The 26303-nt window shown below is 34.4% G+C and overlaps 1 protein-coding gene across 1 annotated transcript in view; it reads right to left on the bottom strand.

The window, feature by feature from the left end:
* LOC150090396 (Fanconi anemia group D2 protein-like) overlaps positions 1-26303 on the bottom strand; it is a 204939-nt gene that overhangs the window by 14758 nt on the left and 163878 nt on the right. The window contains exons 23-26 of the mRNA XM_090390299.1: positions 24870-25007; positions 19195-19411; positions 9353-9461; positions 2465-2600 (exon numbers count right to left, since the gene is read on the bottom strand). Of these exons, the coding sequence (XP_090246425.1) occupies positions 2465-2600; positions 9353-9461; positions 19195-19411; positions 24870-25007 (600 nt within the window). The remainder of the gene's footprint in view (positions 1-2464; positions 2601-9352; positions 9462-19194; positions 19412-24869; positions 25008-26303) is intronic.

The following is a 26303-nucleotide window of genomic DNA, read 5'->3' as shown; positions in this document are numbered from 1 at the left end:
TTGTGTTTCACCGAACTTTTCCATTGAATTTGTCCATAAATGTGTAACGTAAGCCAGAATATCACCAGTGAATCGACACTGACAAAATCCATACTGGTGATTGTTGATCAGATGGAAGGTTTCTAAATAGTTTAAGAATGGGCAGTTAATTGATTTCTCCATTACTTTAGAAAGTGTAGAAGTAATTGCAATGGGACGATAATTGGATGGGAGGGATTTGTCACCCTTTTCAGGAGCTGGCTAGATATGAGCAAATTTCCAAGCAGAAGGAAAAACACCTTTGGAAGAAGAAAGTGAAAAAAGATGGTAAAGAACAAGAGTAAGTTCAGGAGTGTAGGTTTTGAGAACAAGAGGAGAAATACCATCAGTACCTGGAGTTTTCTTAGCAGCAAGATTTGTCAAAATTCTTCTGACATCCTTTTGATGGAATTAAATGCCTCGGAATGATGGGAGGTGTTTTACCAAGATCATTAATACATGAGTTGGAAGAAAAATGGGATGCTAGCAGGTCAACTTTATCCTTGGCTGAAGTGACAATAGAACCATCTGGTTTTGACAGAGGTGGGAGTAGAGATGTGCAAAAGTTGCAACCAATTGCTTTCGCAAGAGACCAGAATGCTCGGCTACCATTAAGGCAGGAAGCAAGTTTTCTACTTTTAGCCTGTTCAAAATCTAGTTTGGGCTGATTAATAACTGCTTTACAATCGTTGCGAGCTTTGGTGTAGGCAGAAAATGAAACTGAAGAATTGGAAACAAGCCAATTACAATATACAACATTCTCTTGAACAGCCTTAGCACATTTATTGGAAAACCAAGGTTTAGATAAAGAATGAGATGTTAAAGTGGAGTGTGGAATAAAGGATTTCATTCCTACAAGAATAATTTCACTGACACGATCTGAACAAACGTTGACATTAGACGTTTTGAAACAGTAATCTAATCAAGGAAAAGAAGAAAAGAAATCTCGCAGGTTATCTCATTTTGCATTCTTGTAATGCCAAACAACATGAGGTTGGGAATAGTCATGAGATAAAGGCTCCATTGGAGAAGAGACAATCACCAAGTTGTGATCTGAGCTGTTTAAAGGACCACTCTCACTTCGACCATGTACTTAGAAGGGTTGTTTGTGAGAAAAAGATCAAGCATGTTTGATGTATGGTTAGGACTGTCCAGTATTCTGGTAGGTAAATGAAAAATCTGTGTGAGGTCATGAGTGATAGCAAAAGCCTCAGCACCTTGACCAGCTGGGTCTGTTTGCCTAGAAAATGGAAGCCAGCTGGCCTTGTGAACATTAAAATCGCCAAGGAAAATTACCTCACTATTAGGAATGTTCTACTGGAGAAAGTCAAGTTGCAAAGAGAGGAAGTCAAAGAGTTACATGTGATTAGTGGAGTTGGGAGAATGGTAGAGACAACAGATGAATTTGACAGAATGAGGCAGAGAGATTTTAAGCCAGAGGAGATTCCAAATGGTCTCTGACAGGGGATATCGGAACGGACATATGCACAAGTATCTCCTTTGAGGTGAAAGGAATCATACAGCGAATAATTTTGGCAACTGAGATGAGCAGTGGTGGAATCAACTGATAACTGAAATTCTGTCAGAAAAAGTACATGAGGTTTGGCAGACTGTATGTGGAAATGGACATCACTGAGATTAGACATGAGACCACGTATATTTGTGAAATAAACTAGGAAGTGTTTGGGAAGTTTAGATCTTTATGTAGATAAGTTTGTTCTATTAGTTTGACAATTCATGGTGTATTCAATAGTAAGAAAAAGTGGGGGGGGGGGTGACATGTTGTATGAAGTAACAAAATTTTTGGATATGGCGTACACATGGTAAGAATATGTGATAACATAACGTGGCCTCGACAATGCCCCCTGCATACACACTACTCGTACTCTCTCCAGTCACTATCTGGCAGAGTAAAAGTAGCAAGATTATACACTAGCTGCTCTGGAAGCCTCCTAGAGAGTTACTAATAGGTTTGGTCTGGTGTACTAACTAGTGGCTGGCCTGCGAACACTGTTTTAAAGCTATACCCTTGAAATGTTTTAGAGCTGTCTCTCGAAATGTATCAAAATGTTTTAGAGCTGTACCCTTGAAATGTTTTAGAGCTGTCTCTTGAAATGTATCAAAATGTTTTAGAGCTGTACCCTCAAAATGTTTGGTAAAGCAGAATAAGGTCTGAATTTAAATATCATCAATAAGCAATGAAAGGTGATAAAAAAAAGAGCTGCTCCTCACTCTGGCAAAACTTATAAGCTGATCATGTTTTAATGACATAAGTAATTCAAAATTTACTAAAAAATCTTATAACTGCTATTATTTTATTTTTATTTTTCAAAATGTACTGATCTGTTAATGACCACCACAGCCTGGCTTATTATTCACTGAATAGGTAGTGTTCATGAATTTTTATTATGAGGAAAGATACCTAACAGGAGACTGAAAAACTCACTTTGCTGATTTCTTTTTTTTCCTTCCTTTTGCTTTGAAAACAGATGCAGCAGTAGTAGTAGTTGGTAACTGTGATGCTGGTAGATCAGACTTATCAAAATCAAAAATAGCCATAGGAGGAATAAAATTAGGAGTTTCTAGAGGATGAATAATTGAGAATAATTGAGTCAGATGCATGTAATGCATTATTTGGATTTATAAACCTTGTAAATTAATAAAAATCAATTAACATCAAACAGCAACCTACATCAAAATATTTAATCATTTTGTTCATAAACAGAACTTCCACAGAAAGATTCATAAGAGACAATTTAAAACCAGGTTATATAAAAATGATTATATACAATCCATGAACAAATATATTTTTATATATGCTATGAATATATTTTTACATTTTAAAACAATTAAGAACATTATGTTAAAGTGAATATTTAGTATATACAGTCAGACCTCTATATAACGAAATCGATTGTTCCCTTGAAAAAATTCGTTACAAAGAAATATGACCTTTTCAACGATGAAAAATACTGTAAATTTCAGAAATATAGTAAAAGTGGGAACAAATAAATTTTCTAACATTTTAAAACAATTAATTTATTAATACACACATAATTAAGAAATGATTACTTACATGATGCTCACAATTTATTAGTACACTTTTAAGAATTATGTCATAAAATATTTGGTTATTTTTTGTTGTACACTTTTGTTGTACGCTGGATTCTAATTTGTAAAATTAAGAGATTAACTCATACCTTTTTATAGGAAGTTCTTCAGCCTGACGCTCACATCAAATTAATACAATTAATACATTATATAAAACTAAATTTATGACACGATATTATGGTTTAAAATCATTAATATATAAGGGTTTCTTAAAAATAATCCTGTATTCAATTTCCATAATCTACTCACTGCCAAAAGGAAGAGAAAGTGAAGTCAATGCACATCAACCCACTAAAAACAAATGTTCGTGCTCATGGTCCGTGCTCACAGGAAGTAAAGTGACACAACAATCTCCACTCTCTTTTATACTAATAATAAGATTCAATTTAGCGTACTGCGATGAGATTATTTTTATTAACCAATGCAAATAATGTTATTTACACGTTTCTAAAGGTCCACAAGTCCGAAATCGTGTATGGTCTACATACATTTATAGCGTTAGGGTTTTAACTTCATTTCAAGTGTTTCGACTATTAGGAGTTTTGTATATTTTTTATTTATTTATTTCGTATGATGTGATCAATACACGAAGGAACCAGTTTTTTCTTGCTTCCTTCGTGTATCGTGGCCGGGATATTCAACCAACCGCTTGGTTCGGCACCATCGTGATATCCAGCCCGAGGCGGGAATCGAACCCGCAACCTTTGGGTTGCTGGGCAGACACTTTACCTACCCGGCTAGCCCGGTCGGCAGTTTTGTATATTCATATTGTGTATTAATTACTCTTGCCTCATTAAAAAGAAACATATGGTTCTCATGGATGGCATGAAAGGAAAGTTCAGATGAACCTGTCCTTTTTTTGCCCTCAATGTTGTATTTACATTGAAAGATAATTTTAGGTAGAACCAATATAAAAAGAGTTACATTCCTCACACACAATGTTATAGACTATGTTGGTATGTTCCCTATTAACAACTGTAGTTTCCTTCCTCATCTTCAGTACTGTGTGGAGTTTACTTATGTGTTGCACAACAATTTTAAATTCCATGTTTTTTAAAAATACTAATGAATTGTTTATACCATTGTTGTACATAAAAAACTTTAATAAAATATTTTTGTGTAATGTTTTTATTATTAAGTGAAACCGATTCTGATTTTTGTTTTGCCTGTCACTGAATATTCTCAATTGTACCTAATGTATATCCCCTGTTCAAAAATCTTGTAGAGAGTTCCCCAAGTCCATTATTAAGAGATTCCTGTGTAGAACTATATCTGTATGCATTATAGAATTAGTTAAAAATGATACTTCTTTTATAAGTAAAAGGGTGATAACTTGAATAATGTAAAAATTTCCCTGTGTTTGTTGGTTTGCGGTATATTTTAAAATGTACGTTATTGCTGACCCTAGTTAACGTAAAATTAAGAAAATTTATAGATTTCTCTCCCGGTTTTTCATCTTCTAAAGTGAATTTTAGTCTCGTATGAATTTTGTTAAATGAAGCCATGAGATTAATTACAATATCTTTATGAGAAATGACCAGGTTATCGTCAAGGAACCTACCATAAAATGTTAAACTTGGAATATACAGATTTAAATGTAATTGTTCAATATTGTTAAGGTAAATTTCCGCGACAAGGCCACTCAAGCTAAGTCTCACTGGGAGTCCAAAAATTTGTCTATAAATGTTCGATTGAAAATCAATGTAATTGACTTGAATGAGAAATCTGATTAAATAAAATATTCAGTTTTTGGTAACTTGGTTTTATTCAATATTATGGAATCACTGTTAATCAAATCCCATAGTGTATCAAGCGAATAATTAATATCTAAGTTTGTGTATAATGAAACAACACCTAGAGAAAATAATTTATCATCATTATCTAACTTTTTGTCTTTTAATTTATTAAAAAGTGACTCTCATTTTTTTATACTGAATTTTAAAATAAGACATAAAGGTTTTATAATATCATATAAATATGAAGCGAGGGATGAAAGGCCGAATTTTTGTAGGAGACAATAGGTCTAATCGCATACCGTTTTGTGCAACTTAATTTGTCCAAACAGGGTAGGTACCTTATTGGTTCTAGCTTTTAGATTCTTTAGGATTGCGATTGTAATATAGCCTTTCTTCCTGTATTCAGTTAGTGTTATTGTATTGTTTTATCAAGTTATCGAACGTACTTCTATTTTCCAGTTGATATGTTGAGTTATCGGATATGATATTATTTCATTTCTCAATATAATCTCCTTTCTATTTAAGATGACATCAGTGTTCCCTTTATCCTCACTTTGTATTACAATATTATCATTTTTTCTTAATATTTGTAATCCGATCCTTTCTCCTTTAGATAGTTTAGGTATACTTGGGTCCTTTGAATTATTGATAAAATTGTTGATCTGCTGTATTAATCCTTCTTTATTCTTACTATTTCTTAAGCCGTACTCAAATTCAATTACTGTTTGTTTTTTCAGAAGTCGTGTAGGCGGCAGATTATAATTAAGACCTATTTTGAGGAGATTTATCTGACCTGTAGATAAACCGTACGTGGATAAATTTATGACACAGAGGTTTGAACTATTATTTTGCTTATCTGTATTGTTAAAAATAATATCATTATGTGGTACAGTTAATTCTGTTACATAATGTTGAGTGTTTCTACAACTGTCTCCCTCCCCCTTAGATAACGTGTCATTTCATCTCTACTATCGAAGTGTGTGTGTGTGTGTGTGTGTGTGTGTGTGTGTGTGTGTGTGTGTGTGTGTGTGTGTGTGTGTGTGTGTGTGTGTGTTACCCTCCGTTCTTGCAACATATCTATTATTGGCCAATAATAACTGTTGTATTTTGTTTCTATGTCTATTGTTTATTTCATTTTCTAACGCCTGTTTTCTAATCTAAATCACTGATTTTACATAGTTCCAATCATAAAAATGAAGATTTTTTTTTACTTTAGTTCGAAAGTTTTGTAATTGATTAAAATATTTTTTCTTGCTAACAATTCTGAATTCTAATGTCATCCTAACTATTTTTTGCAATGTTTTAAATGCCACTATTTGTATGCCTGATATTCTTTGTCTAAGAGACACTCTGACAAATTTTGGGATTAAGTTTGCCCCTTAAACAATATTTAAGGAACCTAATATGAAATTTTTGTGCCTCATATTTTAAAGTGATATAAATATATCCCTGAACCAAATTGTGTAGATGCATGTTCATATTTTTTATATTTATTTATAACTTAAACGTAGTTAAATATACAAGTGTATAAGAGTGATTATAAAATAATGAATCGCAGTGTATGAATGAATGGCTAACAAAATGCATACGTGATTTTATAAACACGCGAAAATGGGAAAGTGCAATATTAAAAGGGTGTGGTTATGTATACTATTAGTTTAAAATTAACCTATTCTATGGGTATAATGAATGTAGGCCAGGTTCAAAAGGAACAAGGTAACCAAATTTTAATTTAGGTGTATCAAGATGATTAATTAAAAATAAAGCGAAACTGAATCGATGAGATGAGAGCGAAATTTATAAAAGAAACAATATTTCCAAAATTAAAAAATGTAATTAGACGAAGTATCATTTGTATTTAAGTGGAGATAAAACACAAAATGTTGTTAAAAGAATGAAATGTGGTGAATAAATGTGTCAAATAAACAATAAATTTCTAAAAAGTGTAAAATTAGATGAAGTACTCATACATAGCAACGGTGTATAAAACGAACAAAAGGAAAATTCACAAGATATCTTCGAAATAATGCATGAACCAGGTTAACTCAATAATTTACTTACATCAAATATGATATCAATTCAAATTGAGATTGAGATAAATTTAAAATGGAAAAAAATTGGATTCTATTGGAATCCAAATTTTTCCATTTTAAATTTATCACAATTGGATTCTACTGTATTTAAATTGTTTAAACTTTAAACACTCAGATATATTTTCTGTTACATTTTCTTCCCACTGAAGGCTTTCATGCAAAGTTTCAAATGCTGCCAACATTTGTTTGGAAGTTTTAATATTGCCCTCATTTTCATCCAACTCATCGTCGATATTGTCAATAATTCTTTAAATACGCTCCAAAATGTTGGATTCACTCAGATATTCAGCTACTATGACATCATTATCAACTCCTAAAAATTCATCAAGAACAATTTCTCCACTGATCAAAGCTCCCTTGGAACTCTTCCCAAGATTGCTCACTGTCTTCTAGCAATTCATCTCTGTTAATTAGCTTTTTAGCAAAACCTGCTTTTGCAAAACAATTCTTAATCGTTGTTTCCATCACATCTTGACTCTACACTTTCGCCAACTCTGATATGCACATCCACAAATCTATAGGTTGGTTGGTTTCTATTCTCAGTATAATTTTTTCAAGCTTCACACTTGTAAGTTTCGAATTACCAAGTGAAGGTGCTGCGGCTGTTGTCGACAATCAATGCGATTTTCTGTTTTCTTTCATCATCTTTCTATCAAAATTTAAAATTCACTGCTCAAAAATTTCGCTTGTCATTCAAGGTTTTTTGTTGTAGTTGTAGTCCAACTCTAATGATTTTACTCCTTTGAAACATCGGAGTTATTTACTTTTGCCTATTACCAAAAGCTTCAGTTTTTCATTACCAGCCATATTTGCAACCAAGAGTGTAATTCTCTCCTTACTATTTTTAGCATCTAAACATTTATCACCTTTAAAAGTCAGTGTCTTGTTCGGCAAATATTTAAAAAATAGACATGTTTCATCAACATTGAATATGTCTTTGGACTCATAGTTCTCCATAATTTTTTTTCAAAACTGTTTATTTCCAATGGGTATAGTCTTCTTTGATTGCAACTCCATTTTCGCCAGAAATAACTTTTTCAAGCAAGCCGCGGTGCTTTTTAAATTTGTCCAGCCAACCAGAACTGGCTTGGAATGTTTTGTGCCCCAGAAAAGATGTGTACTTCATAGCCTTTTCTTTTATTAACAGCCCTGATATCAGCATGCTTTGGTCTCGAATCAACTTCATCCACTTAAAAACTGCTTCATCCACATCTTCCCAAAGGCATAATTTCTCACGCTTCCAACTGGGTCCCATTTCCTTAAACAGTTTGAGAATCGAAACAAGGTTTTTCAGAATGGTTGACACACTACTGGCAGGGACATCAAATTTTAAAGCAATTTATTTTTCTTTTTTCCACCTTTTCACACTACAATGAAGGATTTCCTCTTAGACACTGTAAGGTTGCTTCCACAGCAGTAAAAACAAAGCTGAAATTAGGGACCACTTGTAGTTACCATGCAAGCAGAGACAGGTGAAATTTATTGAAAGTGTGGATGACTCATTTCTTCGAAACAATAGATGAATTTCTGAGATAAAGTAAAATTTATTCTGTCCTAATTCTCTAATAATTTTTTTCGGTAGAAAATAGGTTGACCAGAGCCAATGTTTGTGTCGAGAATATGCCTTAATTTTTGCCAATGGCTGTGGACGGCTGACCAGCAGGATTTCTCAGCATAGTAGTATATAAGTCGTATAGGTTTTACTTCTTTTTAGCCATTGCTAGCCACTTTTGGGCAAAAGCCTCTCCCAAACTTTTTTCAAACATCTTTTTCTATCCCGCACCGTGGTTGGCCAGTTTCCTCCTGCAGGGTTTTACAGGCACCATTAAAGTGTAAAATGTTTTAGCTCTTAATTCGTGGAATTAAAGCCTTTAGCTATTAAAAGCTAAAGGGATTAATTCTTAATTAATCCCTTTAGCTTAATTAAATGCTTAATCCTTTTAGCTCTAAATTTGTGCTTTCTACAGCATCAGCTTTATTGCCTAAAAGCCAGAGATGAAAACAATGCGCACCCACTTCTCTCAAAATCAGTTTGTTATATGGAAACTATTTTCAATGTAATGACCAAGGGGAAATCAAAAAAGTTTGCCACATAGAAAATTTTGCTATATGGAAGTTCGTTAAAGAGAGGTCTGACTGTATTTGACAATGGATCATTTTAAAAGTCTGATAAGAGATAATTTTTTCGTTCTGTTTTTCCCAGAAAAATGAAACTAAATCCACTGAAAGTTTCTTTCATAAAGACAAAGACAATTACTCCTAATATTTAAATTTAATTAATATTCAAGTTTTACAGATCAATGTAAAATAAATGTCTCTTGGTTAATTTTTATACACAAATGGTTATTAAGTAATTTTTTTCTAGTAAATGAGCAATAAATGATAAGTATTTACCTGCAAGATTTTGTCCCAAAATCTTTTGCAGTTCAACAATATTATGCAGTCGCTTTGCCAGCTTGCATTTCATTTCATTATCATCGCATAAACAAAATGCATTCACTACCTATTTAAAATATTTACATGTAATTAAATACAAAAAATCCACCTGACAGAAATGTTTTTAGTTTATTTTACTTTACTCTGATTTTTACAATTTTTTGCAGTAAGGAATTAATTTCTAAGTATATACACAATGAAACTTACAAAATCACCTCTTCCAATACCTGTGAATGGCCTAAAAAAATCATTATTATAGAGATTAATTACTGAGCGAAACTTACAAAATAAGAGTTTAATAAAAAATGTATTTCAGAAGGTTTCTCTGAAATGGTTATTTGAGTAATATTTGGCATTAGCTTTAATATAAGATAAGAATATTTGAATACATTTCTTAAATCTGGAAATGGTCCTCTTCAAAATAAAGGTTTTTATTATTAAAGCATCACCATTACAACACGCTATAATATCTACACACCGCAATCTCATAGTCTGGATCACCACTGAAATAACAAACTTATTCCAGTACCATTTTAGTTTCACTACCTGTTTACACTCACTTGAAGAATTAGAATAATTTAAATTTTGTACATTTTTTTTAAAACTAGAGTTAGCAATACCCTTTGCAAAAGCTTTTTTCAGAGGAAGGGAGGAGGAAAAATGAAACTAAATCCAAATTTTACATAAAGAAAGGAATGCAGCGTTTATTTATTATTATTTTTTAAATCAAAAAACTGTGAACCTTTTAGCCAGCCTACCATTTGGAAAGGCAATTTTAAATTCCACTGGAAAAGATGTTTCCAGGCACTTTTATTTAGTGCTAAATTAACTGATTTTGATTTGATTTAGTAGAGATTTTTCCACTAGTTTTATCCTTTATAAAACAGATTCAAGTTTCAGAATATATATAACACACTGATCACTACATCCACAACCAATACAGGTAAATACGCTTTGCCAACTTGCATTTCATTTCATTATCATCATATAAACAAAATGCATTCACTACCTATTTAAAATATTTACCTGTAATTAGACACAAAAAATGCACCTGGCAGAAAAGTTTTTAGTTTATTTTACTTTACTTTGATTTTTACAATTTTTTGCAGTAAGGAATTAATTTCTAAGTATATAATCACTTCTTTCAATACCTATGAATGGCCAAAAAAATCATTATTATAGAGATATAATTACTGAATGAAACTTATAAAATAAGGGTTTATGAAAAAATGTATTTCAAAAAGTTTCTCTGAAATAGTTATTTGTGAAATATTTGGCATTAGCTTTAATATAAGAATATTTGACTTCCTCTCTTTCCAACATGACTTTCTCCCTAACCTCACTAACAGTGAAGTAATTTTACTTGGTGATTTTAATGTTCCCAACTCCAGCTGGCTTCCGTTTTCTAATCACGTTGATTCACACCAACCTAGCTGGTCAAGATGCTGAAGCTTTTGCAATTACTAATGACCTTGCACAGATTGTTCATTTATCTACAAGAATACCGGATAATCCTTGAGGTTGTCACAGACATTCACTCAGATATGTCAGACAAGCTGTACTTGCTACCTGGGAGTCTAAAACGCTGACGGAACTGATATTCAGATGACACTCAAGTCAAGTGGACCCAATTTCGGCAAAGTCCGGACGGTCTGTGACAGCCAAATCCTCTGCTTGCACCTTCAATCTGGTGGGACTGTTAGTAATCCTGGGTATAACCTCCATACACAAGTACATGGTGGGTGACCACCCAGGTGTAAACCAACGTAAGCAGGGGTCGAGGTGTGGTGCCCACACCACATGGAGGAATGCCGCCCCTCTATGTTACCAGGCAGTACTAGGTGGTAGATGACTCTCCTCAACCAGTGCAATACCACCACTTTGCTTATTGGAAGCTTGAAGTGGTGGTGGCTGTTGTTATTTGGTTTTTAGGAGCATTAGAAACTAAGGCCATATTGCTCCGGGGATATGCAGTGGTCATTCACATTGCATTCCACTTTCCATTTTGAGAAACCTTGTCCTGCTCAATCAGCTTCAACTTCTCAAAAATCTGCTACCAATTCCTTAAATGCCGATCTTCAGGTAATTCTCCAGTGGGGAAAAGACAACTTAGTTGATTTCAACCCTTCTGAAACTCAGTCTTGTTTTATATTTCGCAAAAAGTATTCTTCCGATTTCTAGGCAAAATGATATATCTCTTTTGGGGATTACCCTGACTTCTAATCTCTCTTGGCACAAGCACATTACAAATATTGCTTCCTCTGCATCTCAAAAACTTGGTTTTCTCTTTCGCTCTCAGCGTTACTTTTCTTCCAAACAGCTGCTCACTCTGTATAAATCGCAAATCCGCCCAGCCATGGAATATTGTTCCCACATCTGGGGTGGTGCCCCCAAAACCTCTCTCAGGCTGCTTGATTCCATTCAGAAGAGGGCAGTTAGATTAATTAATGATTCATCTCTAACAGAGTCTCTCCACTCGCTGTCTCATAGACGTACTGTTTCTGCTGCATCCCTCTTCTACAGATACTTCCATGGGCACTGTTCTTCTGAATTGGCTTCTATAATTCCTGCTCTCTGTTTCAAAACAGTCCGAACACATGCCGCCACCAGCCAACATCCATTTACTGTCCAACTTCAAACTCACAGAACCAAGTTTTCATCTTCCTCGTTTATTCATTCAACTGCCGTTTTCTGGAACAACCTTCCTTCATACATATTTCCTGAAAACTACAATCTACAGAAGTTCAAGTCCAATGTCAACAAATATCTTCTTTCGTCTTCTCAACCTCCAACCCAAGCACGGTACTAAGTACTATAGGTTCTAATACCTCTCGTGTTTGGGGTTCACATAACAAAAAAAAAAAAAAAAAAAAAAAAGGAGTTTTTCTTTCTGCTTAGAAATTTGCTCATATCCAGCCAGTTCCTAAAAAGGGTGACAATTCTCTCCCATGCAATTATCATCACATACTTCTACTCTTTCTAAAGTAATGGAGAAATCAATCAACTGCCAACTCTTAAACTACCTAGAAACCTTCCGTCTGATCAACAATCGCCAGTATGGATACCGTCAGTGTCGATATTCTGGCTTATGTTACCCATTTATGGACAAATTCAATGGAAAAGTTCGGTGAAACACAAGCAGTTTCTCTTGACATCTCAAAAGCTTTCGATCGTGTTTGGCATAAAGGTCTTCTTAACAAGCTTCCATCTTATGGTTTTCCAACTGTTTTTTGTAATTGGTTATCTGTTTTTTTTTTTCTGATTGCTCACTGTGGATGATGGTAGATGGCTTTCTGTCTTCTAACTTCACCACTAATGCTGGTGTCCTCCAAGGTTCAGTTCTTTTCTCCAGCCTTTTCCTCTTGTATATTAATTACCTTCTTCCATTGACTGTAAATCCTATCCATAGTTTGCTGATGATAGCACATTGCATTCCACTTTCCATTTTGAGAAACCTTGCCCTGCTCAACCAGCTTCAACTTCTCAAATATCTGCTACCAACTCCTTAATGCCTATCTCCAAGTAATTCTCCAGTGGGGCAAAGACAACTTAGTTGATTTCAATCCTTCTAAAACTCAGTCTTGTCTTATATCTTGCAAAAAGGATTCTTCTGCTCCTATGCTTATGTTTGGTGACACTTTGATTTCTAGGCAAGACGATATATCTCTTTTGGAGATTACCCTGACTTCTAATCTCTCTTGGAACAAGCACATTACAAATATTGCTTCCTCTGCATCTAAAAAACTTGGTTTTCTCTTTCGCTCTTGGCGTTACTTTTCTTCCAAACAGCTGTTCACTTTGTACAAATCACAAATCCGCCCTTACCATGGAATATTGTTCTCAGGTCTGGGGTGGTGCCCCCAAAACCTCTCTCAAGCTTCTAGATTCCATTCAAAAGAGGGCAATTAGGTTAATTAATGACTCATCTCTAACAGAGTCTCTCCCCTCACTGTCTCATAGAGGTACTGTTTCTGCTGCATGCCTTTTCTACAGATACTTCCATGGGCACTGTTCTTCTGAATTGGCTTTTATAATTCACACTCTCTCTTTCAAAACAGTCCGAACATGTGCCGCCACCAGCCAACATCCATTTACTGTCCAACTTCAAACTCACAGAACCATCTTTTCATCTTCCTCGGTTATTCATTCAACTGCCATTTTCTGGAATAACCTTCCTTCATATGTATTTCCTGAAAATTACAGTCTGTAGAAGTTCGGTCTAATGTCAACAAATATCTTCTTTCATCTTCTCAACCTCCAACCCAAGCACGGTACTAAGTACTATATGTTCTAATACTTATCGTGTTTGGGGTTTTCATAAAAAAAAAATACACATCAGTTTCTAAAGAGGCACAGGAGGCATCACAAAATAACAATAATATAATTAAATTCCTTAAAATTAGCCTTCTTTTTTTTACAATAATACAGCACCATATTCCTCACAGACATGGCAAACAGCACCAAAGTTTAATTTCTCTAACAGCTTTAATTTCTGTCAACTCAGATGAGCCGACCGGGCTAGCCGAGTGGGTAAAGTACCTGCCCGGCAACCCAAAGGTTGCGGGTTCGATTCCCGCCTCGGGCTTGGATCAAAGTACTGCAAAAACCTTGGGAGGTGCAATATGGCCACAGAAGCCGATGCGCCAATAACTACCAAATCAAAAAAAAAAAAAAAAACTCAGATGCAACTTTGTTTCCTTAGGGACCATGATGATGCATCACGAGGTTATAATTAAGAAACAGGGCACAATATAATAGCAAGTATACGTAAACAACTTGAGATGTTTGCTGTAACTTAACAGTTCCTGGTTTTCCTCTATCTCATGAATATACTCTGGTGGCAGTGAAATTCTTTCATCCATTAAATCTAAAGTCCATAAATCAATGTCCATAAAATCAAAGGATTTACTGCACTTTGATTTATATAAATGCTTAAAAATTATTTAACAACACTCTTGAATGCTAACCAAGCCCCGAAGTCTTTCTAAGAAATAGAAGTTGTGAAACTATTGTAGTAGCGATATGATTTGTAGTCCAATAAAACTCCAGAGTGGGGTTTAGAATCACTACCGTTGCAAGTAGCACAGTGGTTATAATCACTGCCCGCCACAGAAAAAAAAAAAAGGCACAAATTCGAATCCCATTAATGATTAGAGGAATTTTTATGGGCTTTTTTTTAAAAAATGGCTGGGTTAGTCGGCTCGGGAAAGAACTGCAGGGTTTTTACACCTCAAAACTCGTGTTTTTCAGCGACGACATCTGAAAAAAGCAGTTATTTAATCAATCCAAATTAGATTTTGAACAGATTAATAGTAGAAAAATTGCTTTTTGTCCAAATGGTAGTCGAGCATTCTGGTCTCTTGCCAAAGCTGTCAGCCACGACATTTGCTCTTCTCTATCAAAACCAGATGGTTCTGTTGCCACTTCAGCAAAAGATAAAGCTAACTTGCTAGTATTTTACTTTTCTCCCAACTCGTGTATTAATGATCTTGATAAACTACCTCCTACTATTTCCAGTATACTGCATTCAATGACTAATGTGGTCTTCTGTCAAAAGGATTTTGAACAATCTTGAAACTAAAGGTGCCCAGTGTCTGGTGAGCTGGTCAGCGAGGTGATCTGATAGAGGTGTATAAAGCCTTGAATGGTTTGAGCATGCTCAATGCTGATGGGATTCTTCCTCTTGCTCAGAATAATCACCTGAGAGGGCATAAATTCAAATTGAGGAAAGACAGATGTAGGATAGACGTGCAAAAATTTGCCCTTTAGCCAGCCGGGTGGTTGGTTGGTGGAACAGACTTCCATCCCTTGTCGTGGAAGTTGATAGCCTAAATAAGTTTAAGGCTCAGCTGGACAGGTATTTCGAACGAACAGAGGGGAGAGGTGGAAGTGGTTTTTTTTTTTTTTTTTTTTTTTGGCTGATGCTCCATAAGTTTGCTTTCTTGCATCAAATGCCTCTACTAATGCTAATGCTAAAGAAGGAAACTCCAAATCCTAATGGTATTTCTCCACATGCTCTGAAAACCTGTGCCTCCTGAACTTACTCCAGTTCTGCGTCACCTTTTTTTTTTTCACTTTCTTATTCCAAAGGTGTTTTTCCTTCTGTTTGGAAATTTGCTCATATCCAGCCAGTTCCTAAAAAAGAATGACAAATCGCTCCCATCCAATTATTGTCTCATTGAACTTACTTCTATTCTTTCTAAAGTAATGGAGAAATCAATTATCCACTAACTCTTACACTAGAAACCTCCCATCTGATCAATGATCGCCAGTATGGATTCCATAAGTGTCGATCCACTGGTGATATTCTGGCTTACATTACTCATTTATGGATAAATTCAATGGAAAAGTTCGGTGAAACACAAGCAGTTGCTCTTGACATCTCAAAGGATTTCGATCATGTTTGGCATAAAGGTCTTCTAAATAAGAGTCCATCTTATTGTTTGCCAACTGTTTTTTGTAATTGGATATCTAGTTTTCTCTCTGACTGCTAACTGTGGGTTATGGTAGATGGCTCTCTGTCTTCTAACTTCTCCACTAATGCTGGTGTTCCCCAAGGTTCAGTTCTTTCTCCCACTCTTTTCCTCTTGTATATTAATTACCTTCTTCTTGACTGGAAATTATTTCCATAGTTTTGCTGATGACAGCACATTGCATTTTGCTTCCAGTCTAAGAAACCTTGCCCTGCAGAAACAGCTTCAACTTCTTGAATATCCACTACCAGTTCCTTAACTGCTGATCTCTAAGTAATTCTGCAGTGGGGCAAAGATAATTCAGTTGATTTCAATTCTTCTAAAACTCAGTCCTGTTTTATCAGTATTATCATTATATCTTGCAAAAAGGATTCTTCTGCTTCTATGTTTATCTTCCATGACACTCTGATTTCTAGACAAGATCATATATCTCTATTGGGGATTACTCTCACTTCTAATCTCTCTCTCTTTGGATAAGCACATTACAAATATTACTTTCTCCTCATAAAAAAAAATGGATTTTCTCTTTCATTCCCAACATTACTTTCTTCAAACAGCAGTTCACTCTGTACAAATCACAAATCTAACTGACCATGGAATATTGTTCCCACATCTGGTGTGTTCCCACCTCTCTATCAGGCTTCTAGATTTCATTTCAAAAGAGGGTAGTTAGGTTAATTAATAACCCATCTCTAAAAGAGTCTCTCCATTCTCTCTCGTAGGCTTCTGTTTCTGCTGCATGCCTTTTCCATGGGCACTGTTCTTCTGAACTGGCTTTTACCCAGAATCCTCAGCTGGATATCATCATTCTTCTCTTTCTTGGTGATTCCTTTCTATTTCTTTCTCTCTCTCTCTCTCTCTCTCTCTCTCTCTCTCTCTCTCTCTCTCTCTCTCTCTCTCTCTCTCTCTCTCTCTCTGGGTAACACAGAATCTTTTTTTTGGCCAGTGCAGCATAAGCCTCAGGCTTCCTTGCACCTTATGGCTAATAAGAATAATAATAATAATTCTCCTTTTCTCTTCCAAACCAGTCTAACTATATGCTGTAAACCAGTCAATATCGATTTACTGTCCAACTTCAAACTCAGAGAACAAATTTTTCTTCTTCCTCATTTATCCATTCAACTTCCGCTTTCTGGAACAAGCTTCCTTCATACTTATCTCCTAAAAATTTTGAATCTACAGAAATTCAAGTCTAACATCAACAAGTATATTTTTTCATCTTCTCAATCTTTAGCCTATACACGGTACTAAATATTATAGGTACTAATACCTCTCATGTTTGGGTTTTATATATATATATATATATATATAAACTTAAGTGAGAATAATGATTAAAGAATAAAAAAAAAAAAAAAAAAAAAAATTCTTTAATCATTATTCTCACTTAAGTTTATATCTCAAGCATGATGTAAAGGAAAATGCTTTTTGCTGCCTCTGATGTATGCTATACCCCCCTTTTTTTATGTAAGATTCAGTTTTCAATTATTTCAAACTTTATTTCAAACATTATTCAAATATAAGTGGGCTGATTTGCTAACGCTGCACCTGTGCTGCCATCCATAGTTCACGTTTTGTCTATATAATCTGGTTAAGATTACTTTTGTTAGTGGTGTGGCTTTGCATTTGAGTGCTTGTATCTGTCCTATTTTTAATTTTCGCTGCATCAGGACCACCACTACTCAAGTCCTCTGCATTGGCGGTTCGATCTGGGGATCGGATGGCGGACTGACCTTTTGACTGATTCGCCTTTGCGGCGATTTGTCTAGCAATCGAAATGCAGCAATTCCCTGACCATCATTGGCCTTGTGGTCCTTTGTTGAGATGGGGCATAATGGTCAGTCTATTTTTGTTTTTGTTATATTTTATTTTATTGTAGTTGTTCACATCTCTGTTCATGATATTTCACATAAATTTGGACCTGGTGCGCCATTAAATTTCATATAATTGGCTATTCAAAATTTAATTGATTATATTTTATTATCTTTGTATTTCGACTTCTAAATTATCTTCGAGAGTTTCTGCTACAATTTTATTCTCTTTCCTCCCTGTTGGTTTGATCGTTATGTATAATTTCACAATTTTCACTCTTCTGTCTTGCCATGCTGCTGGCATTTTTTATTTTATTATTATTTTTTTTTAATCATTATTCTCACTTAAGTTTATATCTCAAGCGTCATGTAGAGGAAAATGCTTTTTGCTGCCTCCGATGTATGCTATACCCCCCTTTTTTATGTAAGATTCAGTTTTCAATTATTTCAAACATTATTCAAATATAAGTATATATATATATATAAAAGGCAATAATAGAAGAAAAGAGATTAACTCATTTTTTGTGATTAGTAGTAGTAGCTGAGGCCTGTGATGCAAGAAAGCAAGCTTATGTAGCATCAGCCAAAAAAAAAAAAAAACCATTTCACACATCCAATCCCTCTAAATGTTTGTCCAGCTCCTCCTTGAATTTATTTAAGCTTCATTTACATTTAAGTTTGTTCCACCAATCAACTACCGCTGGCCATCTATTCTATTCTATAGTCTTTCTTCAATTTGAATTTATACCCCTCAGGTTCGTAATCTGAACAAGGGGAAGAATCCCATCAGAATTGAGCCTGCTCAACCTATGCAAGGCCTTATACACCTCAATCAGATTCACCTCGCAGGTGCCTAGTCTCCAGATGCTGCAGAACTTGAGCCTTTCTTGGTAAGACCACCCTTTTGTTTCCCTCACCAATCTTGTTGCCCTTCTCTGTTCTCGCTTAAGCAACTGTACATCCTTCCTAAAATGAGGCCCCCAGATGTGTGCACAGTACTGAAGGCATGGCCTGACCATTGCCTTATATAAAGGGTAATCTCCTTTTCTCTACTAGCAAAATTCCTGTATATCACTGACAATACTCCATGATCTGCTCTGGCAGCCTGTCTGCACTGCTCAGAAAATTTCATATCTGACTGCATAATTACTCCCGGGTCTTTTTCATTTTCTACCACCCTAAGTGTAGTATCACACAGTTGGTACATTTCTCTGCATTACTTCTACTCATATCCAATACTTTGCATTTTTACCTTAATTTTGTCACTTGCAATTAAAGCTTCCAAATAGAACAAAATTATCAAAAATGGGAACTTATGGATGACCTTTCAACTGTTTTGTTATAATACAAATTCTGGAAACAATGTGTACTTAAGGATAATATAAATTAACTTTGAAAATGCTTCTCATCTTCTTTAGCAGAGATTTTAAGGATTATAATGCATAAAATAAATTCTTGTTCATTACTTTTGAACTAGACTTGTTTTTTACTTAAATTATTATTGTAATTATTCCATTACCTCTCTAAACCAATTGAGACAAAAGAAGTGTGCAGAACATATCCTTTGCTTTTCTTCTGTTGACAAACTTGAAAATTTTTCTTGGTTTCCACATTGAGGCATAGAAACAGCACAGCCAAGAAGTGCATCAATGCCTTCCAAGTTGCCATTTTGTTGAGAATATTCACAAACACGTAATAACCGAAAGGTTGGAGCTAATGCAATAGGAGATATGTGCCTAAGAAGTGGAGAACATAAAAACAACTTTATAAATTGATATTTCATTTTGTCAATTCCTTAAAATATACAGTTATAATGATTTATAATTTATATACATAAATATGTTTTAAAGAATATGGAAATTGTACACACCCCAGCTTTCATAATAAAATTCATGAAAAAATCCAAAATTTTTTAATGTTGTTAATAAGAACAGCTTAGGCATTGGCTTCAAAATAAACAGATGTAAAAACAAAAGTTATGCACTTCACCAGACAACATAACCAAAGCATTATCTATGTGAACAGATAAATAGCTTGCCAAAGCCACATACCAACATTATAAATAAAAAAAGAATTGAAACTGTGACGGCTACTTTTTGTGAAAATGAAAAATAGTTCTCTAATGTAAAACCAGACACCTCAATTTAAGTATAGAACCCTATAATACTTCTATTTAGTCAACCCTTTTATATGGCTCTAAAACATAGCATGAAAGATGGGAGGAGGGGTGGATACTTTTGAAAAATTAAATGAACCACAAAGACAGAAAACAAAGAATTTATTAAAATAATTGAGAAAGAAACAAAAATTAGGGGACAAAATCAAAGGGAGAATTTATTGTATTTAATCAACTCTTCTGAAAAGAATGAGTTTGCCTGAAAAGAATGAGTTTGCTAATTAATCATCAACCATTGTTTCTAAGATGATTAGCATCCTTATATGATAATTTTTATTAGTATTGACCACAAAACAATACACATATTTCATATGTTGTTGTTGTAGGTTTATTGGCACATGACAACTACACCAATACCAAGTTTTATATGATACGCAGATGTTCCTTATGAAAAAAGAGGTCAAACCATGTCATATTTATTGATTGCTTTTAAGAAAGTAAAAGCTCTACGATGTCCTTCCTGTTCCCTAGTATAGAATTCATATGGCACTAGGTAATTAGATAACATTATTGTCAATGTAAGTAGAGCTTTGTCAATTTTGAACTTAACTGTAAATACTGAATAAATGTCAAATCATACAACCCGAACTGAACAAACACTTTATTAGCTATATGAATTTATAAAACATGCTATATGATATTACATCAAATTCTTCGGCATTCATTTTTTGGCAATGTTCATAACAGTTGTATCATGTCAGAATCATAAAAGATTCTAACATGATACAAACTTTGAGCATCTCTTGTGACAGAACAAATATACATTTCACCGTGTTTGGCAAAATATGACAAAAATATGCAGTATCACATTGAAAATGCAACACCCAATATTCTATTGCTGTTCTAATGTGTGGTGAGAGTAGCTTGCAAAGACACCTAATTTCAAAAGCTTCCTCTCCACCATGGAGGGAGCCAGGTAAGGAGGTACAGAGATTGCGGCAGTCACTAATCTTTTACAACTATAAAATCACCAGAATTCATCTAATAATGCTGGCCATGGTGCAGCAGTTAGCATGCATGCTCACAATTATGGAGTGTGGGTTTGAGCCTGTACACTATGAAAAATGCAGAGTCCATTGTAAACTGCAACACAGAAAATCTGCCTGCCTTTAGTTAAATATGTATACAGTCACAACGAATACATAAACTCTTCTGGAATAAATAAATGGAAATTTATTATTATTGATTACTTTTGCATCAGCAATACAGGCTCTGCATTATCTTAGTGGAACTAACAGGGTTCCATCTCTTGTTCAGTCTCTTCCAATAAACAAAATAACTGCATGATAACTTGATGGTAAGTCACTGTAGTTACAGTTTCTTTGAAGAAAAGAAGACTGATGTCATACCTATGAGAAACAGCACACACACACACACACACACACACACACACACACACACACACACACACACACACACACACACACACACACACACCAACATCAGTTACTGATACTAGAATGGCTGTAAGTATATGTGAACATCTTTTGTGACTGTGATATGATAAACTGATCATAGTCCCGAATTGAGAACAAAATTCTCCATTCGGGACTAATGAACTTCAATCCTTGAAGCCATTATTGCCTGTAACCATCTGCTAACATGGTTGCAGGCAGTAATGGCAGTAAGTATATGTACCCTTGACTTACATTGACTTATTTCACTAGCAAATTTTCCACCTATACTATTACTTACAGCAGTGTAGCGCCTATTATTTTTTTTTAATTTATCAAAAATAACTGTTGCATTTTTGATGATTGCAAGGTCTGGACCTTTTTTTTGTTGAAATATCAGGTGGAAAAAAAAAAAAAATGCAATGTGACTTCATTTCCTTTTATCTAGATATTATAGTTTATATATACAAATAATGCCAAGAAAGGGCATGGCATTTAAATGAATAAAACTTGTGATAATGTTAACTGGTTTTGAAATATTATGCAGTTAGTCATTTTTCAGTTTCTACTGTAATGTGTGGGTAAGTGTAACACTGATAATTGAAAAATTTGCTCCTGTGATAACTTGATATATACATCGATAACTTGATATATACATTGATAACTAGTATAAACATTGATATATACATAGTACATTGATGCTATTTAGTCAGTCTGGTTCTGCGGTGTTAAAGGTTTGAAGTTTTCATTTTAATATTTTATTCTTAAAAATTTTAATAAAAGCAAAGGCCAGTGCTATAGTGATGACTTTGTAAAGAGATGCAACAGAAAGATCATTACATTAGAATTAAAGTTATCGAAGAAAATATGATAACACTTAGTGAGTGTTGAAAACTGAATTCAGAAGGCAATTCAACAATTCTTAAAAAAAAAAAAAAAAAAAAAAAAATGTATTCAAATTAAAAATGCAGCCCTACTGTGATCGATAATTATAAGAAACCATGCAGGACTTGGGGCTGAGAGAGAGAAAGATTTTGGATTTAAGACTTCGTGAAATGCTATGTGCCATCAGAACCATTTTGTCATAAGACTAATCAGTCATTTTTTGAAATAGTAAGTGAAAGGTTAGTATGGAAAGTGATCAAAGGATAAAAGTTTCAGTACAAGTAAGGGGTAATTTATGCATTTTAAGATCAAGTACGGCTTGCATAACATCTGGGTGCAAGGTGAAGCTTCTAGTAATGAATAAACAACTGAAAATCTTCCCAAATGACTGGTGGAAACTTTGGAAGAAGGAGACTGTTGTTGGTTTTTAGGCGACTAGGCAATATTTACTCTGTGTGTGTGTGTGTGTGTGTGTGTGTGTGTGTGTGTGTGTGTGTGTGTGTGTGTGTGTGTGTGTGTGTGTGTGTGTGTGTGTGTGTGTGCGCGTGCGTGCGTGTGTGTGTATTACAGACATAATACACACTGCATCAGTGTGTGTTAGGTCTGCATACATGTGTGTGCTCGTAGGCAAATCTGCATATGCAGGCTCAAAAACCCAGAATAACCTCACATCTACCTGTGACTGGCTTACTATAGCCCTTTAGAAATTCTTCTTGGCTATGATAGGATTGAAACCCAAATCTCTTTGAACAAGTGACAAGTTATCACACTAAAAACCTAAGAGCTCTCAAGGGTTATGTCGAGATGACAGGAAGTTTTCATAAAGGGAAACTTCCTGTCATCTGGAAATCCAATTGTAGAGCCTGGAAATGGAGCCCCTTTTGAGGAGTAGTGCATAACAATCTCCCATTTAAAGCACTGTTACTCCTGGACAATGCCTCTGGACATTCTTCACAACTTGCTGATGCATATTCTCCCTCTCAACATAAAGGTTGGGTTCTTGCCCATCACCACAACATCACTGTTTCAGCCCATGGACCAAGGAATTACTTTTAATGCATATTACTTGAGAAGAATCTTTGCCCAAGCTACCAAAGCAACTTATTTTTAAGAAATTTAATGTCCTTTTTTTTTTTCTCATTGTCTTATATCAGAAAGTTCTGAGAAACTTATCAGGCATTTCTGTTTTTGACTTCCTTTGCCTCCCTAGGAAGACCAGATACTTGGTGGTGAGTTCCTGGGAATGAGGAAAAAGCTGGTCAACTAATTGTAGTTGACCAGCCACCTCCAAAGCATCAGCAGTGGAGGTGGTTTGGGAAAGATTCAACATTCTGTATGAAGTAAAGAATATTGGAGAGTTCTGGAAGGAGGTTAAAGAATCCAACTTCAAGATTCTTTTAACCTTCAATTTTCTTCACACTAGATTCTTCAAGAATCCAGCCTAGAGAAAATTGGAGCCAGAAATTATTTCTAGCTCCAAATGGAAGAAATCACTGCTGATGCTTTGGAGGTGGCTGGTCAACTACAATTAGAAGTTCAAGCAGATCCTATTCAGGAACTGTTTTTTTCTCATTCCCAAGAACTCACCACCAAATATCTTGTCTTCCTAGGAAGGCAAAGGAAGTCGAAAACAGAAATGCCTGATAAGTTTCACAGAACTTTCTGATATAAGACAGAAAAAAATATATATATATTCAACTTCTTATAAATAAGTAGATAATCACACCCCAGTTCAAGAGAGTCCATCAAAAGGTAACATAAAAACGAAGTAGATGAGTAAAGCATTTAAACATTTAGAAGGTGCCATAGGAAATGGATCTCAACTTGCAATTTTCAAGGAAATGGATCTCAACTTGCAGCTTAGCATTAAGATTAATATGATATTCAATGCCTGTGCTTGCTACCAAGAAATTTATATTTACTATAATTTATTAGAGACAAATTTACAGTGAAAAGGCATTTCCAAAAGATTCTGCAAAGAAGTCCAAACAAATCTCCCCAAAAATACTTTTCCAAATGCCATAATAGTGATACAGGTGTTCCTTTTCTTCTTTAACCACAAATATATACAGTATTCAGTCAAATCAAACTGAATAACTGAAAAGCATCAAGGTAAGAACTTTCTAAACATTATTATTGTACTTTACATGTGGCACAAGTTGAATAATTTTCCCTTTTTGTATTCATGCATATAAAAAATCCATATCAGATTATGTTCCCTTGGTCAGGAACATTATCCCAATTACACCATTTTTTTTTTTTTTTTTTTATGGGAAGACTGCTTTTGACTTATCTGGGAATGTAAAATTGAAATGTCAAATTGAATTGTTTCCTTTATAAAAATGTCATTTTCTTGACATTTTTATAAAGGAAACATTTTTTTCTTTCCCCAAATACATGTAAAATAAATCACAAAAAAGTTTACAGATGTCCATATCCATTAAAGTATAAAGATCTCCATTTCATTTGAATGCAACTTAATTTCAAATATTTTTTATGTAAAATTTTAAATGTTTATCTATATTTTTCTTATTTTTGATATTATTAAAAAGTAAATACTGGTAAAGATGACATAAGAAATATTAACAATGATGCAAGAATATCTGAGTCTTGAAGATTAAATTAGCAGAGTTGAAAATATTTCAATTTCAATGGCTATTTAATGATTAAAATTTCATAACAAATTATAAAAATTAGTTAATTTGCATCATAATATAATGTACAAAAGGAGTAACTTACTTAGGTAATTCTCTACCACAAATTATGTGTTGTCGTGGAGCCTTTTCATCTTTCAACACAAGTGATATTATATTTATTGCAATTGCATCTCCTTCAGGAATAACATCTAAGCCATACTGCAATTCCATTGGGTATGAACTACAGAAAAAATAAAAATATCCATTAATGCCCATACCAAATTAAATTTTTAAATGTTAGTTATAATTTAAACAGAGAGAGAGAGAGAGAGAGAGAGAGAGAGAGAGAGAAAATCCACAATTTGTTTCTAAATTGATTTTGAAACTTACTAGGCTTAAACAGTAATGGATGGGTAAACTTTATGAATGATGTCAGAATATTGTAGATGTACAATTTATCTAATGATCAACTGGTATTTTCTGTTTGTGTGTGTGCATGCATGGAGTGGGGGGGGGGGAACCTTATAACCTAGAATTGAGATAAATTATCTCAGAAATCACAATAAAAATATTTTCAAGAAAGTCAAAAACAGAAATGTTTGTCAAGTTTCTCAGAACTTTCTGATATAAAGCAAGAATGGGTGGGGGGAGGGGTATAAATTTCTTAAACATAAGTGCTCACAAATAAAGTTCACATCATATGAACATCATTAGTTATCTTAAAAAATAAATTCTCACTGCACTATAATTTCAAACAAGGGTTTTTTAATAATGCCATTCAAGAACTCCCTCTCTTCCCTGTTTTCTATAACTAATTCCCATTTTCTTATTGAATCGTGGATATCTTAATGGTAAATCAAATATTTTGAAATAAAAAACATTTCCAGTCAGTCTGACTACATAAGGGTTGCTATACGACTTTATCTGTGTGCACTGAAGGGATGTAAATGAGCGCTAATGATGGAGGAAGGTCTCGAGAATATGGTGGATGAGACAGAACTTCCCACTGCGAAATCCTGATTTTTTTCCTGCATTTTTCTTACAACATGGGAGTGCCATCATCATGCAAAACTGTTATGCTCTTTTTTATTCACTAATGTAAGTCATTTTGCAATTAAAGGTTGGCATAAATAATTCAGATATCGACAGTATCATTCAGTATCTGAATTATGCTGTTAGATATTGACAGTATCATTCAGTGGTGGCAGTTTGATTTTCACTGCAAAAGTTCAAAATGAATTGCTTTTATGTCCCACTATATGCAAAGCATAAACTAGTTATAAGAAGTTTTGAGGATAGATCAGGGATGTTCAACCTACAGTCCTTAGCACCTCTTTTTCGCATATTCAACATATCTGTAACTTACAATGGGTTCATTCCTAGAATACAATCATAAATGTAAATTATACGATGACTGCCCCAGTCACACAAAACTGAATCAACTGGATTTTGTTAAGCAGTGAGTTGTGGTGTCAACAGCAGTCACAAAACAATGGCCAGGACTCCTCAATTTGGTTTTAGTAAGATAGTTGTCAGG

Source organism: Mastigoproctus giganteus, chromosome 2, assembly GCF_048544385.1.
Source record: "Mastigoproctus giganteus isolate SK-2022 chromosome 2, ASM4854438v1, whole genome shotgun sequence".
NCBI classification, from domain to species: Eukaryota; Metazoa; Arthropoda; class Arachnida; order Uropygi; family Thelyphonidae; genus Mastigoproctus; species Mastigoproctus giganteus.
Note: the sequence above shows the minus strand (reverse complement) of the source record. Positions and strands in the feature narration are given on the sequence as shown.